A 21145-nucleotide genomic window follows, 5' to 3' on the forward strand; every position below is an offset into this window, starting at 1 on the left:
TACCGTGTGTTCCAATGTAGTTCCTATATCCCATAATTGGAACACTCCATAATAGGAACGTATGGCAATAGCTGGTACATATACCTTATAACAATATAATAATGTCCATAGGAATATAACTGTCAGGAAAAGGCCATGGTTACAGCAACAATCGTGAGCTGCCCTATCTCTGCGCCTGACTGGTTGGTTGCAAAGTTATTGGGAAAACAGACGATGGAAAGTTTACTCTATAGCTAGTGTAAAGCGTGCTAGAGAGCTGCATAGTTGTGTATGTGTGTATGTACGTACATGACAGATTACTAACTAGACGATGGGTGCATTGTTATACATTGCAATGGGTCGATCCTGATATAGAGATATGCGGTGAATGTTTTCAAGTGGGTAGCGTGATGAAAACTTGATTATATAGGTAGGTTAAATATATCCAAAATCAGCAAAGAAGTATTATGTAACTTCAATAAAAAAGATAGTATGACAAATTTCATACATACAAAGGGTATAATCACATTACATTCAAGCCCAATCTTTATACCCTGGTGCAACCATTTGAGCTCTGTATCACTAATATACAGATCACTTCTAGTCTAAAGACACGTGCCCACCGATGTTTCGGCCATATCTCCGGACCCAGTCAACCGATTCCAAACATATAGGGGAAATGGATGTAATGTCGACCTAAATGTTCCTAATTTGGGCCCATACATAAATTCAGCAATCGACTAAATTTTCAATAGCGACCATAAATATCCATTCGTACCGTCCCAATGATGCGTTCATCTAGATAAAATTGATAAATAGCAGATTTTTATCGATGGGCCCAATCTTAGAGCCATTTCCCCTATAATAGAGTTCTAGAGTTCATGATTCCTTTCACAGGTATAACATCACTGCCTTATAGAGTTAGTTAGTTAGTTAGTCATCTTTATTAAGGAGACTTTCAGCCGAACGCTGGTTCGTCTCTGGGCCTTATAGAGATTAGAGACGTTTAACGCACGCACACTAGCGGGTGCATCGCCGTGTAAAGATGTTTTATATTTTCGTCTGACTAATCTAAAAAATGTATGAAATTAGATCTGTCAAAATGACCGATGGATTGACCTGGTTGCAGCAGTTTGGATGTAATATTCAACAACTTTTTTTTCTGTGTATGGAGATATTTTTAAAAGTCTAGGTAACTCAGCTTATGAGTATCCTACGCTTTTATAAATATCTCTATACGAATGAGTAAAAGTGACTCACTCTCTGAGTATGATTCGTTTTCAGACACTCTATCATTCAGACATCTCGAATCTAAAGTCGGTTCTTTGAAAGAAGGGTCGAATACATCCAAGCTACCAAAATGAGAACCACCACGCGCTTAGTGACAGATAGAATTTGTATTGTTGAAAATACGTTCTACCCAACATTTTATTAAAGTGCTAAACCGATTATTAACATCAGATTATCACCTCGATCTCGCAAAACAAAACGCAACAGATCACAAGCCACGATGAGCTGTCTAAGTGTTTATACTCTTAGTGCCAAGTAGCTCACCAAATAATGAATGAAAGTAAAATCAGCTTGTTGAGGCGCAAAAATGATTCATTCACACTTACAAGTGAACTTTTTATAAAACTTGGTATAGTTCAAACTAGTAGCACCTATCTATAGAAGCTAATCGAACCAACTAGCCTATTTTGAGAAAATCTAGCATTCCGCCCTAATCCCACGCGCCATTTTCAAACCGTGCAAGCATCCGCCGCTCGCTTTAAACAGTGCATTATTTTCCGATCCAAAATTGGATTTCCGATGCAGATCGGTGTCTGAAATCGGTGCCAAATATTCCAAACCGATGACGACACGGCGTCGTTCTGCAAAGTGATTCCATTTTGACGACACGCTGCCGCCGTCCACGCCGACCGAGAAGGTCGCCATGGAGGCAAATTAATTTTAGATCCCTCGCCATCGTAGAAAAATATCATGGAAACATTCTTTGACATTTTTTGTCGTATTTTGAATGAAGCTGGCTTGGCAACAACACAAAAAGAAACAACGATTCATGACGTTTGAGAGTTTCTCCATTCCAGAGCGCGTCGAGTGTATGAGTGAGGGACGAGTGGTGATCATAAAAGTGATGTAGTACAGCAGGTGAACTTGAGTTACTTGTGCGGCAGGCAAAGTCTTCACAATTTGGGGAGGATTTTGTTTTCCCGTTGCTACCTCACGGGTGGTGTGGTATTTCTTCGAATGACCGGTGGAAAACTCCAATGGAGCTGAAAGGCCACCTGTTTCTTGTCATTGCCCGAAGAATGGACATACAGGAAGCAAGCTTGGAGATTGTAGTTGTATATTGTTACAAACAGTCGAAGGTGCAAATTTGTATAACTCTGTTCCAAAAGGAATCCGGAATAAGATTGTTTTTTTTTTTTAATTTGATCTTGAAAACGAAAAATATGTTGAAGATTTTGAATATGCCTCACGGTAAAACTTATTTTCAGATTTAAATATAATTAACATCAATGTTCGCATATGTCATCATTCTGATCCACGCTCTTGTTAGTTGTCCGACCAACACGACGTACGATTTGTCAACGGATCAGGACAGGATCAACCAGAAAGAACAGGAAAAAAACACGCACAGGAACACGATCGTCTGGCGCCTGTTGCACCCACCCATCAGCAAACCAAGCATAACACTCATCTACTGGATCAAAGAAGGTGCGACGCCTGTTTCAATGTAACTGTAAATAAGAACTGCGAGACAGAGTGCAGAGTAGTTGTATCTGTCAACAGACCGATGCTGACCTGCACCTTGAAAAGTGTAACAAGCTAGTACCAATGATCGAATGTCGTTGTCAATGACCGTTTGTAGGAAAACGTTTCTCGAAAGACAACGACCGGACAACAAGTTTTGTTTAACAATATCAACGACGTTTATCCTCGCACCATTCATACGAATTCGAAGAATGGAATGTAATTTATCAACAATAATCAGGGTTCACCCCAGCAAGCCTGGGTTCAATCCCAGTCGGCGCCGCCGGAATGTTCTGAGGCATAACATCTCTGATCAGGGAAGTAAAGCCGTTGGTCTCCGGTTCATGAGTTGATGGGTCGATAGGTAGGGTCCAGATGTGTGAGCTGCCTCCCTGGCGTCGGTAGCATTGGTGCTCAGCACGGAAAACAAGATCGATGGAAAATAAATCAGGGGAAAAAATACTGTTAAATCTATCGTTTCAAAAATCCAAAAAGTTCTCAAAACGCGTAAATCAATGAATGCGGAAAGGCATTTAAAAAGGCGACAAATTGCCATAGTATCGTCTGAAAAGGTTACAAATTGCCATAGAAACCTAACAAAAATAGTCTTGAACCCTAATATGCGTTTTCAAACAAAGTATGGCGTATTTTAATAGTTTTTACATCACTTAATAAATAACACTTAATTAATAAACGCCAAAATAAAATGCCAAAAATAACCGCCATTAGCAACACAAATGCAGAACTGGCATCAAAACTGCTGGCATTAAAAACGGTAAACATTACTAAGGCACTCATAAAAATTCCCTATTAACGCTCTAAAATAATCTTACAACTCCAAAATTGCCCTGATTTAGAAAAAAAAAACAAAATGCAATTTCAATAGTAAAGTTATTATAAGCATTCAACAGCATTATATTTAGAAAGATCGTACATTTTATCGAAGGCTTATAATTTTAAATCCACCATTTTGAAAATCATTCGCCATCTTGGAACCAACATTGTGAAAATAAACCAACATCCAAGAATTGAAATGGAAGGACTTCCCTGAACTTCGACAGGACTTCCCTGAAGATCAGCTGGACTTCCCCGACCTTCGGCAGGCATTCCCTGACGGCAAGAGTTTCCTGAACTACGACAGGACATCCCTGAACCTCGGCAAAACTTTCCCGAAGTTCGGCAGGCTTTCCCTGAGCATTGGCTGGACTTCCTTGAACTTCGGCAGGACTTCGCTAAACTTCAGCAGGACTTCCCTGAATTTCGGCAGAACTTCCCTGAGCTTCGGCAGGACTTCCCTGAACTTTGGCAGGACTTCCCTGAACTTCGGAAGGACTATCCTGAACTTGGAATCTTGGAATTGAAGTTGTCATTTTAATAGTAGAATTTATATAATTATACAATAATATTGTATTTACGAATATGGTCCAAATTTCAATATGTACTTCGCATTTTGCTAATTTGCAATGCTTGTTGGAATTGGTGCATTTTTAATTTGGGTGTGGTTCGAACGGGTGTGAAGTCAGTATCAACGGAAAAGCATTAACTTTCACCTTAAAGCGCCAAAAACAACTTTTAAAAAGGAAATACGTAGCCTCTTAAACCAAAATGGCCTGAAATCGCAAAAGGCACGAAAAATAAGGAAAATGTAGCACATTTTGTTGTATGTACTTCAAGAACCAGCATAATCGCACATAAATACAAATAGATCGTTGTGGCCAGTGAATTTTCATATTGAGATTCCCGGTGCAAATCTTAAACAAGAAACGAAAGTGTTCAATAAATTTGGTATTTAAGAAAATTTCCAAAAAAATTTCAACGCATTTGTTTATAGTCTTCTATTACGACATCTGTTCGAGATTTATGAATTATAAAATTTTTCGTGATCATAGATTAAAAACAAACGATTGAGAAAATATTCAAAATGTGGGATCCTGGAAAAAAAAAATCAAGATCCTAGACATCACCTGGAAAAAATAGCAAGGATTTGATACTTAAAAGATCTTTCAGGATTCTTACAATTTAAAGAGATTTTTTGATAGAATTTTTCCAAGAAATCCTCTTGAAATTTGGGGTGGATTTAAGGAATTAAAGTGTTAATTCAAAGCAAATACTTAGGAGGTTTCCTAAAAAAATCCTGGTAAAAATTCGAAGGGAGCTCTGACCAGCATTCCAAATTTTGAGATACATATAGTCCAAAGATATTTTGTGATGCAGTCCAAGGTATTTCTAGGGAGAAGAAAGGAAGTTCTGAATTTAATTCCTAGGTGATTCAGAAGCGACTTTTGACAGAGTTGAAAACAGTGTTTAAAGGGTTCTCCTTTCCTTTATTTAACGTCAGTCTCTGTTCCGCAATATAGATATCGATTGCCATCCATTGACGGCAATCGAACGTGCAGGAAGGCAGCTTCCACACCTGCGTAGAATATCGCACCCATTCAAACACACATGGGCCGGACCCAACGGCTTCCCTTCCAGAGATTTTTATGCCTCAAAAAAATCCCACCGACCTCGGCTGGGATTGAACCCAGACCCATTGCGGTGAGAAAGCAGTCACGCTTACCACTACACCACCCGCGCCAGCTGAGTTTAAAAGGTTATCTGACGATAATTTCAAAAGAATACTAAAGGAGATTCAGAAAAAGAACTTCAAAAGAATTTCGAAAAAAAAAATATAAAAAAGATCATAATTTGAGGACAATTCTAAAAAAAATGAGGACAATTTAAATGAACATCTTAGAAAAGTTTAAGGAAATATTTTTAACTTCGGTAAACTTCTCCTCCTAACCTCAGCATTGCTTTATCACGGAAAGGCACATTTTTGTAAGCCGGAAGAGGAAATTTAATCAGGATTCATTTTGGAAATAGATGCGACCTATCAATTCAGTAATTTAGTATAGAACTCATGACCTTTTCCTCAGTTAGCAAAAATGGTCACCACTTGGCCACCGCACCCCTTCAATCACAACAAACCACGGCGACCAACTATGTTTTTGAGCTCGGATTAAGCATACCTCATATTAAAATTGGATTTTTTCTTCGCATCGGTCCGATCGAGTTCTATAAGTGTTTATTTTCTACGATTTCTTCTACCAAACAACGAAAAAAATAATCAAACACCGTTGCTTAGGCTTCTTATACGAAGGAGTAATAAATACCCATGCTATTCTACTCAGTATACCCATATTCTACTCAGTAAGCAAAAATGGTCGCTACTAGAACACAGAAAAGAAAAAGATTTCGACTTTCGATTCCTAGCGGCATGAAGCTATTTAAATGGAATGGATTTAATAAGTCATGAGGTAGGGAAATATTAAAAAAAAAACACTATAATAAATCTATATTAAGTTGTGCGAAAATTTAAGGTGCAATTTACTTTCATGCATTTTCGAATAATTCAAATCCGGTTTTTATCGACGCATAATTTCAGATTGCAAAAAGTTCACGTCATTTTGTGTAAAATAGCAAAAGGAATGAAATGATGAGAGTTTTTTGCTATCTAAATTGATGCGTCGAAAAAATTGGGTTTGAATTTTTGGACATCGCACCAAAGTAAATTGCACCTTAATGTGAAGGAGCTTGAGATTTAACCTACGATCTTTTGATCCTTTATAGTTAAATGACTTCTGGGTAAGACTGCTATTTTTTTGTATTTAGGGAAACGATACTGAGAAGCTGATACACACGAACATCGTGCGAAAAATTTGACAACCCAACCCAATTTGTGAGTTCAAATCCCGCCGGGTGCCGGATTTTTTTTCTTGAGCATTTATTATGATCCTTTTTATGTTGTGTTGATCATGACTATCAGCTTCTCAGTATCTTTTCCCTAAAGGTTGTCACCGAACCCTTCATATCAAACCACTACAACCTTTACGATCTGAATAAATATTGCATTTATTTGGTTTCAAATGGTTTTACAGCTAACAACAAATTTGATTGATCAAAGATTATAAAATACATAGTCGAGATGTAAATGAGTAATTTTGACTGACTTGTTACATTTTGAAAGCGCAACAAAAACACTGTTTTCGTTTAAAATCAATGTAATAAAAATGTTGCTGCAGTTGACTATCCTTGTGAATTTAAAAAATTCCCTACATTTTCCTGGTTTAAATAAAACCCCGTCATTCCCTGGTAGAGTTGCCACCCTGGATAATGCAATTCATTAGGGATGTTCACTTTAGCAGACAACCGGTTGCCCGATACAGCGTGTGATGGTGAATTCTAACAACGCTATTGACTTGCGACCTTGAAAAGCTTTTGCGCGAGCGCGAGCGCTATCTATGTACTATTACCGAAGAAATGCGAATAATGTACGGCCCCCTTTGCGCCACCCCACCGGCTCGAGTAAATCTAATTTCGCTACTGCATATTCGCATCGTCCTTTCCGCAGTAGCATGTCACTCCGGACAGCAATGGTGGCTTTGAAAAACCTAATGTTACAATTCCATAAATAGAAAAGTGTCCCTTTTCTTCTCTCGAGGGTGTGAGATAAGTGCGAGTCTATACGCGCAAATATATACGTACTCCTACCAGATCCAAGAGCAAACAACTGAATGCGAATGTCAATGGCGTTAGTTTCAGTAGCAGCAGTGGCGTTCGCTGCTCCCTCTGGAAAACGTGCATTCAAGGACAAAAGTGCATTCGCGTTGTGTTTGCTCACTCATTTCACTGCTGGGGATGACAATCGAATTTGCTTGTTGATTGTCTCGCTGATTGGGTATTTTGTGTGTGTGTGTGACTTACCTCTATACTTTGGAACGAACTGCTGGATGTCGCTGGGAATGTTTTGGTAGAACTCTAGTTCTCGTAGATTCAACGGTTTGATAACGGTGCTCTGATTCAGCAGTAGCAGTCGCGTATGGCCGCCGACCTGGTTGTTTCCCGGGGGAGAATAGAGAGTGAAAAAGATGAAACTGTTAGAACTGGTTGCGGAAAAAGAGTCACACAGCACAACTGCATTATACTCTCTAATTGTGAGCTACATTTTTGCTACATTCTTAGAATCGAACTAACTAACTCAACATGCATTCGGCCAAACCTAAAACAGATACGATACCCACCTGATTATTGAGTGGATACAGAGCAATCTCATCTTCGTCACTCTCAGTGTCGTGTTGCTGCTGCTGCTGTTGCTGCTGATGGTACTGATGATGATGAAGATGATGGTGATGGAAATTGAACTCTTGCGAACAACACTGATCACTACCGACACTGACACTATTACTGCTGTTTCGACGATTGCTAAGAAGATGACTGTGCACGTGCTGATGATGCTGAGTATTGCTAACGACACTGCCACTATTGATGTGACAATTGTTGAGCTGCTCCTGCTGTTGCTGTTGCTGTTGTTGTTGTTGTTGATCGTCGAAGAACGGCGATGGATCGGCGTTGGCGCTTTTGGTTAGGCAGAAACCACTAATGAGCGCCGACGAGTCTGTTCCAAACTGCTGTTGCTGCTGCTGCTGTTGTTGCTGATATTGCAACTGGTGATGTCTCTGCTGCTGCAGCTGCTGTACTGCTGAAATATATTCATCATTTCGTACAGAGAGATGCTGCTGCGACTGACTGAAGACGAAACTTTTTTGCTTCTGTAGCTGCACACTATTGGAGACATGCTGAGTTGTAGTGCGTTCAGTATCTCCCATGCCCCAATGTCCCAGAAAATATACCATACCCTTGTGGCGAAAACTGTACCCTGCTCCGGCAAGAAGTGCGTTCGATATCGGGTGGCGGATTCGCAACGATTACCACCGGCGGAAAGTGAAACCTTATTGTACTGACTAAAGGTCGTTGTACGGCCTGCGGAGCCACCTTAACGACTTTTCCTATGCTCTTGAGAACGAAAGGTCCCGTCCCTTGCTGCGGCGTGTTCTCGCGACTGCGAATGCTTTCCACTTCGTTCGGCGAGCTGCGCGGCGGGCTAGTCACGTTAGATAGAACTGAAATGAAACGGAGAGAAACACGGAAAACTGGTTAGATGCTGTAGGTTCTAGCTAAATTTAGATGTGCAATCGGTGAGGGCGTGGTGGTGTGGCGAACACTTGGTCAGGCGAAATGGGGTCAACATCTTCGACGATGATGAACTGCTGATGCAATAATGTAGCCAGTGACTGAGAAAGTACGTCGTCATAGTTTGACTGCTCTCGGATACGGTAGAATTTATTACTTTTTTTTCAGTGGGAACTGATGACGAGGCGGTGACTTTAGTTCGCTGTGATTCAATTGGACCATCTCTGTTTGCACTGGAGAAGGACATTCTATGGTCAAAGTAATTGGCTGCACACAAATTAAACAAATGGCATGCTTCTAATTCCGGGATTTTGGATGTTGGATTTGTAGTTCGAAACTTTAAGGCTTTGATATTTTATAAGATCTTAGATTTAAGTAAATGTTGAACTTAAAATTTTAACAGTGGCGTCCCGTAACCTCACTTTTTACCTGTGCATCAACTATCAAAACCAGATTTAATATTATTATTATTATTTATCTTTATTAGGGAGGCTTTCAGCCTTGGGCTGGTTCGCCTCCAATGACCAGATTTAATACCATATTCATACTCGACACTTAATCTTCTAGTTTACTCGATATCTATCCATTGCAATCAATATTTTGATAATTGTTTACGATTTGAGAGTTGGTGCACAGGTAGATTGAGGTTAAGGAAACGCCACTGAATTTTAATGGATTTTATTGTAAAATTGATCTCTTAAAACTGAATGTCATTTGTTGAAAATATTTTGTTTATAGAAATTAGATAACATCTTTCTTATAAACATGGAAATTATCCATAAAATTGTGGGAAAACCTGGAATACTCAGGAAATTTTAATAAACAAAATAAGTAGACATAAGAACCAGCTGAAATGTTAATTCAGCTACCCCAATTAATATTGACGGCAAGATTAGAGATGGTTCCATTGTTCTGAAACTTACTGATTTGTTACAAATTCATAGCAACAGTTAGGTTAACTTTGACATAAAGCTATGTTAAAATGTGTGTCGATGCTGTGACACATTTAGCAGATTTCAATTGCAATATTGCATTTAAATGGGGTGCTTCGGGGAATACCCCTCACCATCCCTCTTCCAACGGGGGAGTTTGGTAAAGGGATATGATCAAACCGACTTGTACCTTCCTTAAAAGTTGTCCTTGCTCGCTTTCTACAATTTTCACACTGCCGTACTCAAACGGAACTATCGACTCTATACTTTCATCTCCTCATCTATCGTATAAAAATTACCTTAGTCTGTTATTTGAAATTAGCATCTTCAACTATATTAGTAATAGAAAACTGGATGAACTTGTCTGGGGATGACATTTTAACTTTCATTTTAGCCATAAATTGTCTTCAAAAGATTCGTTTGTATGATCATGCTTCACAATGTGAACGTGACAAAAATTACTCAACTCCTTACTACCACAAATTAGTGGCGCCGGTGGTGTTGTGGTAAGTGTGATTGCCTCTCACCATAGCAGCCCTGGGTTCAATCCCAGTCGGCGCCACCGGGATGTTGTGAGGCATAACATCTCTGATCACACCTTGCTTCGCCGTTGGAAGGGAAGTAAAGCCGTCGGTCCCCGGTTCATGAGTTGATGGGTCGATAGGTAGGGTTCAGGTGTGGGAGTTGCCTCCCTGGCGTCGGTAGCATTGGTGCTCAGCACGGAAAACAATATCGACGGAAAACAAATCAAGGAAAAAATACAACCACAAATTGTTGTAACACTAATAGGATATCGGGTCGTACTGTAACCAATACGAAGCGAATTTTTCCATACAAGCGTTCATTGGAAACATGTTTCGTTTCAATCTCACCACTGAGGCTCCTGCGCAGTGGGACGACGCCGGTTGTAATTGATTTTATTTCATAAATTACTAATTTTATAAATTTTTTCAGATTTTCAAATATAGGGGAAATGCAGGTAATGTCGGCCTAAGTGTCCCTAATTTGGGCCCATACATAAATTCAGCAATCGACTAAATTTTCAATAGCAACCAAAAATATACATAAGTAAAGTCCCAATAACGCGTTAATCTAGATAAAATTGATAAATAGCAGATTTTCAGCGATGGGTCCAATCTTAGATCCATAGGCCAACATAAGAGACATTTCCCCTATTTTAGACTTGTATGCAAAATTTCAGAATAATCCGACAAGAATTGAATTTTGTGCATAGCGGAAAAGATGAAAATTCGATGTAAATCAGTAGATTTTTTACCAAGGCATGACACATTGATCTTTCAAGAAATTGAATGTATATGAATAGTAAATTTCAATGGACTCCTTTTTTCTCAAACCTAACGAGAATAACTAGGGGAAATGTTGGCTTCGGCAATATCTCAACCTATTATCGTCAGGGGGTAAACAACGTCCTTGAGAGCATCTATTGGCTAAATTTTAGTGCTCTGGGACTTTGTTTACCCCCCTGACGATAATAGGTTAAGGTATTGCCGAAGCCAACATTTCCCCTATTTCTTTATGTAATAAAATAATCTACAATCGATTATAATTTCTGTTTACCTAAGCTATTATATTACTAGATCACAATTTTGCATTGAATATAATGTTTAGACTTCTATAACTAAATTGCGCCCAATTGCGTCAATATGGGGTTTGTACTGTCTAAAAGGGTTCTTTCTATATATCTGAACCACATTTTGATCAAGTTTGTGCTTCTAGGGGAAATGGCTCTAATGGATCTAAGGGACGGTACTAATGGATATTTTTGGTCGCTATTGAAAATTAAAATTAGGCCGACATTACATCCATTTCCCCTACATGTTAACATTGCTAATTTTCACGAAGATCTTTTTTTTAGATTATATTTAGGAGGCACCCTAGGCAGGGTTGCTTCTACTCACTTGCTATAAAAAAAAGGATTTTCGCAATACTGAAATCATTTGATGTTATAATGAAAATGTGTACTTGTTAGATCCAAGAAGATATTAAAAGGCAAGTGTTTGACGCATAAAATACTTGGAAGTCTCAGGGAATCTTAGGGAATAACTCAGAAAATTTAATAAATTTTTTTACTAAGGATATTCCAAAGAAAAGAATGCATTTTCTGTCCGTCGGTGATTGGCACTAGATTGCGGAACAGAGTCCGACGTTAAATAAAGGACAGAAGAAGAAGAAGAAGAAGAAGAAGAATGCATTTTGGGATGCTTAAAGGAGGATTACAATTAAATCTGAGAATAACTCCAGGAGATCTTCAAAGAAATTCGGAAAATAACTCCAGGAGAGATTGCCAAACAAATTTAGGGGGAGAAATCTAAGGAATTTGTGAGGAGAAATGAAAATGAATTCTTATGAGGTTTTCAATGTGAGTAGAATTCCAAGAGAAGGAGTGAGATTAAAAAAGAAATCTGAAATGAATTCAATGAAAATTCTGAGAATCTTTCTATATGATTTCTTACTAAGGAGAATTTCAAGGCAATTCCTAGGTTAATAAAAAGAAAATTTGATTCGGAGGATAGTTGCGAGAAGCATTCTAACTATATTTTTGTGATATTTTTTTTAGATATTGCAGAGAAGCGTTCTAAGTGAGTTTCGGGAGAATACGAGCGAATGATGAGGAGACACCTACGATTTGTGCAATCGCATATGCTATGCTATGATGAGGAGAACTCCAAGCGAATTTGCACGAAAAATCTCCATTGAATATGCAATCGACTATTCTGAGGTCTCAGAACAACTTGAAAGTTCCCAAAATATTCCTGAAGTTAATGAAGCTGCCTTGAAGTTCTTTTGTAGTTTGAGAAACTAGCCTCAGCGGCGGCGGTGGTGTAATGGTACGCGTGATTATCTCTCACCCCAGCAGGCTTTTGTTGTTCTGAGGGCATAACATCTCTGATCACGTTTTCCTTCGAAAGGGAAGTAAAGCCATTTGTCCCCGGTTCATGAGTTGTTGGATAGATAGGTAGGATCCAGGTGTAGAAGCTGCTTCCCTGGCGTCGGTAGCATTGGTGCTCAGCACACAAAACAAATCAAGGGGAAAAAAGAAACTAGCCTGATGCTCGCAATAATTTTCATCATTGTTTTTAACTTCTCTAAACTTTTTCGGACTTCCTAAAGTTTCCACAATTTTCCATACGATCATGAATCTTCTCTAAAGTTTTAACAATTCGCTGCTCTGATGATATCTTTTATTTCTTGAAGTTTTAGCTTTTTAGTGAGATCAATATCTTTCTTGACGTTGTCGAAACTTCTCTAAAGTGTTTGCAGTTCTCATGAAGCGTGTTGTACTACCCTGAATTTAATTGAACTGTTCTAAAAATGCTTAAGCTTCCGTAAACTTCTGGACTTATGCGAAAACCTAAATAATTTTCTTAACATCTCTAAAGTTCTCTGAAAATTTGGGCCTTCTTAAAAATTTTCGCTAATTTAGTGAAACTAATGGAACTGAACTCCCATGAAATTTCCCTTGTTTATGGAGCTTTACTAAATTTATTTGAAATGCTCCCGTAATGTCCATGTCTCGGATCTTCCCTTAGTTTCATAGACTTTTAAAAAAGTTATCGAAATATTTCAGAAGATCACTGTACTTCTGTGAAGTTTTCGAAGTTATTCTAAAATTTCAGGAACTTTTTTAAGCTCCTGCAAGAAATAATTAATATAGTTCTATTATTGTCACCGAAGTTCTCAAGATTTGTCGATTTTCAAAACTAACAGCTATTCCAACAGTCTAGAGATTCCTGATGTTTTAAAACTGTCCAAAATATTTCTCAACTTCCTTAAAATTCTCTAGACTGCCCTAAATATCTAAGTATCTTTTTAAAAGAACCCACAATTTTACTGGAATCGATTCAATTGCCTTTAAGTTTTACAATTTTCGTTATGTTTTATAAAGTTTATAAACGCTCACGAAACTTTGTCTTAAATCATTAATTTTCCCTGGAGTCCAGCCCTAAAGTTTCCTATGCTTTTTTTTTGCTCTGTTCGGGATCTAAAACCACTGCGACCAGTAATTTGATCTATTGTAGTATATACCGTGTCCTAAGTTTAGTGCATGTCGTATTACTCCATCACTATTGAGAAATTATAAAGTATTTGATTTTTTTTACAGTTGTCATTCTCGCATTTATCGCAAGGATCCGACTCTAATTGAAAGGTCCCGCTATTTATACCCTTCGGAGTGTTGGAACATCCTCCAAAGGCGCGCCCCTTTGACAGTCAAAATTGGAGAAAAAAAAATTAAGAAATGACACCATGCATCAGAACCCTAGTCATAACCACTTCAAACTAGGGAATAGAAGATTAGGAATCACATAGATGAAGACTAACTAACTATTTTTTTCCTTGTTTCAAGATCATCCTCGTTGGACAAAGCCGAGTCTTGTCACTATCAACAAGGCATAAAAAGTAACAAGGACTAAGATGTGTTCCTTGGATTACTGAAAAATCCTGTTCCCCTAGTTTGAAGTAGTCGGGACTAGGAATCGGTGGTAGATCTTACATCCCGTAACGTACCACGAAAAGGTAATCTACCCACGTTACGGGGTATTTCTATGTTTACCTTAATTTCTCTAAATTGATGAAATGTTCCGGTAAATTTTCTGATGTATATTTATAATGCCTTGAATCTTCTAAAGTTTTCAGATCAATCATATAATTCTCGGAATATCCCATAATTCCAAGGAACTCCTTGTAAGTCGCTGCAAATTTCTTTAAGTTAATGGGATTTTTATGATCGTCCTCAAATTACTCGCAATTTCACTGGATATAACGAAACAATCTAAAAATATCTAAATTTCTAAGAAGTTCTCTGGAATTTCTTGAAAATATCGGTGCTTGCTAAAAGTTCTCGCATTTTTTTTTTTATTAATGGAACTTCGTTGATGTTCTCTAATCAACTTAGCTAAACTTTCGAAAAAATTTAGATCTTGAAATTTCCATGATATAAGACCCTTGAAATACTCTCACATTTTTCGGATGTTCATATAATTTTTATTGCGTTCCAGAAATTTTTTCAGAGCAAACCGAAGTTTCCGGGAATTCCCGGAAATTTTCTTGAAACTTCTTTAAGGTTTCTGCAATTTCCTTGATTTTTTTTTAACTGCCCTTTAATTCTATGATCTGTCTTGATGTTCTCGGAGCTTCCCTAAAGCTCTCAACTCTAATGAAGATCTCGGTTCTGCTTTAAAATAAATGGAATTCTCGTGAACACATATAAACTTCCCTGGAATTCTCTGGATTTCTGTGAAGTTCCTGAAATATATCTGAAATTTTCATAAATTTTCTGAAGGTCTCTGTACCCATTTTTTTTTTTTTTTATTATAGTCACTTTAACACTCTTGGGTCATTCGTGACTTGTCCGGGGTGAGATTTGAACTCGTGACTTTGGCGTGAGAGGTATGGATGTTAACCACTACGCCGGGGTCGCCCTCCTCTGTACCCATTCTCTCGGATCATCTTAAGGGTTCTCGATCTTATTTCAGCACATTATGGAATTATCCTGAATTTGTCTAAGCTCACGCTTATAGATTTTTAAGCCAATCCATAAATGTAGGCCTACTCTACACACTGCAAGAAGAATGATCAATCTTGAAATAAATTCACGTAATTTTTTTTTTTTAAATAGTGATTGATTACAAGAAAAATTGACTTTAGTGACTTGGTCTTAAAAAAGGAAAAAAGTCTCCTTTTTAAGACCAAGACCAAGTTGCTTGAAAAAAGTGACCAAGTCACTAAAAAGTGACTCGCTACCAATCCTGATATATAGTAATCAGAACTCACCCTTGAAAAAGATTTATTGATTCTAAACTTTCCAAAAAAACTTCAAATCTTGAACAAATAATCAAGATCTTAGACTATTTTTTTTTTCAAGATTTTAGGACTTCAAAAATCTAAATTTTCAGGGTCTCTAGAAGATTTTTTTTTCAAAACTTTCAGACTTGCACAAATTGTGCGGGTGGTTACATTTAAAAATATCAGACATAAAACAAAATGTTTCACTTAGAAAAAAAATAATAAGATCCTGAGGATTGAACAAAAGCTTAGATTCTGTGACTAAGGTTAAAAAAAACCTTAAGCAGACCTCAAATAAGAGACATTTCAAAGTTTTAAGTGTAACAAGACAAGGAAGAAATGCACATTGTAGAAATCTTTCAAGGATAAGGATGGGTCTTAAATGGAAATTACTACACTTGGTAATTTGGTATGATGGTAAATAAAATAGAGAAGACTCTGCATACCCCATAATAGAATTCGATCACCCAAATAAATCAAGAGTGCATTTTAAAATAGAAGTATATGCTTTTGTAAAAAAATATTCAAACATCAAATTGTTGAAACTTTTAGCTCACCCTCGCCCCCGCAAGCTAAACCATCTTTACGCTACCTGATGGTGGCGGTAGTTTGCGTGGGCGGGCTAAGAGTTTCGACAAATTGACGTTTGAATCTTTGTTTACAAAAGCAGATACGACTATTTGAAAATTCACTCTTGAAGTATAAATACTATGTTAAAGTTGCAATCAAGCTCCCTGTTATTTTCCGGTTTTCCCCGGTTGTTTCCGATTCTTAGTTAATTCCCGGTCTTTCCGGTTTTCTCGGTTCAGTAGCTTGCAACTATTCATGACGTTCCCTGGATGGAATGGAGCTCTCCATTGGAAGCGAATGGACACCATTGGTAGTCATCGATGGGAACTTACTGGGAGTTGAGAACTGTGAGGTCACCGAACGGCGTAATAGGTTGTTTTCAATAACATGTGATAAAGCCAAAGTCACGTATAAACTCAAACAACTTCTTGGACATGGTTTTGCACTATTAAGTGCATGCGAAGCGTTAATGATAAACCTTGAACGGTAAAGGTTCGTCTCATTTCAGTATCAGCAAAAATGTAATAATTCACACAGCAAAAACTTCATTATGTTGACATGAACCTAGATTTCACATCCAGACAATATTCTTCAATAAAAATGTTACGAAAACATCCACAGTTCAACAACTGTGGTACAACGAGCTGAGCTTATCTATTAAAACTAATTCCAGCAAATGGGATTTCGATTTTAGGGAAACACTTTATAATCCACAACAGAAAATCAAAGCTGTTTATGTGTTGTGTTTTCAATAACATATTGTAATAAAACTTGCAAATCGCAAATCAATCCAATGCTCAATTGTTCACGATCACTTGTGCTTTTACTGGCGATCGATTAATGAATCGGCACGATCGGACTCGAACCTACTAAACTCTACTGAAATATCTTACGATCCACTTGTAAAGTATACTCGGTAATCCACTTGTGCGAATTTTCCCTGTTTCTGCAGTCTTCGAAGCGTACACTCACTTTATTTTCAATTAGCTTCTGTTTCTTCACTTGTTGCTTTTGCATTCCTGGGAAAAATTACTTGCACTAAGCATCATCCATAAATAATAGAACACATAAATCGGACCACGTTAGCGACAGGGTGTGTTGATCCTTTCGAGACCATCAATCTTCGGATAAATGTTAACCACAACTGAACTCACTCACGCGGCGACGACGTATATCAAAGAACTTTTTCATCCGTTAGCATATCTTATCTTCAATCGCTTATTCCAACACTCGATTGCTTTCCGTTGCCATTTGATATCTTGGCTGCTAACTCGTCGTCTGTCTTGTTAGACACTGCGGCAGTTCCCACCGATTACCATTCAATTTACTTTCATTCGAGTCACCTTACAAATGAAAACAAAACGATTAGCAAGAACACACTACATCGCCATCATACGGAGCCAACGTCATAACATGAAAACCGATCCACACAGTCAGGATTCGACGACGCAAAGTGACGCGCTTAGTCACTCACTCGCCACACTTCTTCCCCATCAACACTTGTACGTGCGCCCGGTAACACCATCTTCTGACCGCCTGATAATTGAGCCAAGTTGAACATTCAGCGATATTCGTCGTCATAATAATCACAACCCTGGATGACACTCTAATTAGGTAAACCATTCCGATTCACCCATGCCAACAATCACCCGACATCCATTCTTACGTAAAGCTTCCCCATCATTTCACGCTGCATAGAAGACTCACTTGGAATACTGTTGACAATTCCCAATGCGTCGAACTGCACGATCGTGAATCACGCACGTAAATTTCCGAAGCAAAACCGAGTTTACTTAAAATGCTTTTTTTTTTGTATATCTCCTCTATACGAGAATACCGAGAACCCACTTGACCACTGCGTAGGCCAAGGGGAAAATTCCTTCTTTGAAGGTAGAGAGTTAACCAGCGACTAAACGTCGTGTCGCGTCCAGCCTAGCGCGCAAGCGACGATGGGCAGCGGTTCTCTGCTCTAGAATTTGAGAAAAACCTACTGCGCTCTCTTTTTTTGCTGAGAGACAGCTACTAAGACAAACCAGAATTAATCCACCTACGGTGAGATCTGGCCCTTCATACTAATAGAAATTGAGACAATGAAGTGATATAATAAAGAAATTCTCAAGTGATTAGCGGTATCGCATCATGGATTATGACCCTAGTTTGAAACTGGCAACTTCCCCGGAGGTATCCGAAACATATCCGGATGTAGTCAATGTGGTCCTAGGCACTCCGAATGACTTCCATTGAACTGGTTTTTGAATACTTTGGAAACTTCCCCGGGGGTACTCGGAACGTGTCCGGCTGTGGCAAGGCCAGTGTGATTCTGGGCTCTCCAAATGATATCCTATAACTATTTTTTGAATTCTAATGTGGTTTGATTTCATCATGTGGGGTGACATGATAGATTTTATTCGTTTCTAGTCAGATTCAGTCTCATTACCCATATAATCCGAAACATTTTCGGGCCATATCTCCGGAACTAGTTGACGGATTTCAAAAACATTGTTATATACACGCACGCACACAGCCATTTTCCAATTTCGCCGAGCTGATTCGAATGATATACGTATACCTTACCCTTTATAAGAAGGGTAAAAATGTTACTTTACCGTGATATTGAGCTCCAATACCAATGTGCTTAGGAGAGAGAGAACAAAGAACGCGCGTGGCTGGCTTGAACGGCCGGTCACTACCTACATATCAAGGGTAGTATTTTACCCAGGGGCGTCACCAGAGATAGCTTTAACGTTCATAACAAAAAATGCAAGAACATTCGTAGACTCATAATTAAGTTGATTTATGTAAACTTAGTATGCATTCAACTTAGGGGATGTTCATAAACTACGTAGGTTTTTGCACCCCTTCTCTCCACGTACACTAATCCATACATACTTTCGGAAATTTGTATGAACTGATTAGATATGGATTGTCAAAACTGATTTTTTCCATGGATATGGTAGCTAATCACCCATATTTTCATAATACTAGATGAACTCAACAATTTTGTTGGAAAAATAGCCAAACGGGTTGTTCCATTACATAATAAGCAATGGTGGAAAGTAACTTTAAATACGTTTTTTTTCGGTTTGCAGATTTTGTGCTATGGTACGGACTTGCCATGAGCGGCAGCGTAGATACTTGCCAAATCCCCTAAAGTGTCTACGTGGTTTATGAACAGCCTCTTTCTATTGTTAAACTTTGAGTAATCTATATATACTAGTGGGGTAAAAAGTAGCCTCCTTTGGAATGAAATTTTTTTATGCTTTTTTTTTATTTTATTAAATATAGTCCCCTTTTAGCTCGATACACTTATTCCAGCGATTTTTCAACTTCATGATCCCGTCCGAAAAGTAATTTTTCGGAAGGTCTACAAAATACTCCTCCGCGGCGTCGATGATTTCCTCACGTGAGCTGAATTTTTTATTGATGAGCCATCTTTTGAGATTTGGGAAGAGATAATAGTCTGAGGGAGCCAAATCGGGCGACCCAACAAACCATTTTAGCTGCAGCTTAGTTTATACAGGCAAAAATTAGCTGCATAAGTCAAATTTTGGGCTGTATAAGCTAATCTGCAGCTAAAATTGTTTGTTGGGGAATACGGTGGATGTGGAAGCAATTGGAGCCGTAAGTCATTGATTTTAGCCGTGGTTGCGATGCTCTTGTTCATTTCATGTGAGGCCATTTTGCAGCGATTTCAGCATTCAATCGCTCCAATATACAGTAATACTTGTTGATGGTTTTTCCTTTTTCGAGGTAGTCCACGAAGAGTATGCCATGACAATCCCAGAAAACCGACGCCATAACCTTTCCGACCCATCAAGCCTCCCTCGGCCGCTTCGGAGCACACGTGCCGGTTTCAGTCCATTGCCGGGCACTCATTCCGTTCTCTGGGATGTAATAGTGGATCCAGGTTTCATCAACAGTTACCAATCGACGCCAAAAGTCCGCCCGATTCCGCATCAGCAAGTCCCAACACTCTTTCAAAGTGCTCTCGCATTCGTGTTTTTGGTCAGGAGTGAGCTTGCGCGGTACCCAGCGGATAACTTTTTCATGTGCAGAATCTCGCCCAAAATATGGCGTGTACGTTCAGTACTAATCTTTGCAGTATCTGCTAGCTCGCGCACCTTCACTTTCCGGTCAGCCAACACCATTTAATGTATTTTTTGACATTGTCCTCTGTAACCACATCGGAGGGCCTGCCGCTGCGGACTTGATCGGTAGTGGAGTTGCGGCCACCACGAAACTCTCGAAACCAATATTTCAGTGCCAACATTTCAAAGGGGCGTAATTGCATTTGTAAACAATGGCTTTAGCCGTCGATTTCTCGCGAACTAAAGCTCACTCATGAAAAATAATGACACCAACAGGTAGATAAATGTTTCTTCTACCAGGTGGCATTGTTATTTTGGAGGGGTGAGATTTCATTCGCGAGAAATTGACGGCTAAAGGCATTGTTTACAAAAGCAATTACGCCCCTTTGAAATGTTGGCACTGATTTGACGGTGTAATCTGACGGAGCATTAGCCCCATAATATTTATCCAACTTTTCTTTTGTTTGCTTCGCCGTTTTGCCTTAATATAAACGGACTACAAGGCACCATAACCTTTTTTGCAGTAGCAGCGCATTCTGGCGGTCAAGGAGGTTGCTTTTCACCCCACCTAGTTTATAAAAAATGAATTTCTGTCTGTTTGTCTGACCCTTATAGATTCGGATACTACTGAACCGATCGGCGTGAAAATTTGTATGCAGGGGTTTTTGGGGCCGGGAAAGGTTCTTATGATAGTTCGAGACCCCTCCCCCTCTGTAAGGGACATACAAATGAAACAGAAAAATATAGCATGCTTTTTTGAATCGGCGCATAAACTCAAGCTAATATTGAATCCCGAGCAAGGCCGCGCACACTCAACAAGTATTTAATAAAAAATGAGGGGCTATAGATGCATTCAGGGCACAATCAAATCAAAGTGGCCCCGTTAATTTCAAAGATGTATAGCCAAGGGCGTGAACAGGATTATAAATAGAGAAGTGCAAGAACTTGAAAAAACTGCTAATATTTCAAATCAAAAGAAATCTACATCTGGAAGTTGATAATTTG

The 21145-nt window shown here is 38.7% G+C and overlaps 1 protein-coding gene across 1 annotated transcript in view; it reads right to left on the reverse strand.

Moving 5' to 3' along the window:
• Ip6k (Inositol hexakisphosphate kinase) overlaps positions 1 to 17737 on the reverse strand; it is a 37105-nt gene extending 19368 nt beyond the window's left edge. Inside the window, exons 1-4 of the mRNA XM_065235736.1 lie at positions 16946 to 17737; positions 8411 to 8675; positions 7797 to 8337; positions 7480 to 7606 (exon numbers count right to left, since the gene is read on the reverse strand). Coding sequence (XP_065091808.1) covers positions 7480 to 7606; positions 7797 to 8337; positions 8411 to 8675; positions 16946 to 17069 — 1057 coding nt within the window. The 5' untranslated portion in view covers positions 17070 to 17737. The remainder of the gene's footprint in view (positions 1 to 7479; positions 7607 to 7796; positions 8338 to 8410; positions 8676 to 16945) is intronic.
• Positions 17738 to 21145: the final 3408 nt, after the last annotated feature.

This window comes from Ochlerotatus camptorhynchus, unplaced genomic scaffold, assembly GCF_037179485.1.
Source record: "Ochlerotatus camptorhynchus isolate MF236.1 unplaced genomic scaffold, CSIRO-AGI_Acam_v1.1 ptg000503l, whole genome shotgun sequence".
NCBI lineage: Eukaryota > Metazoa > Arthropoda > Insecta > Diptera > Culicidae > Ochlerotatus > Ochlerotatus camptorhynchus.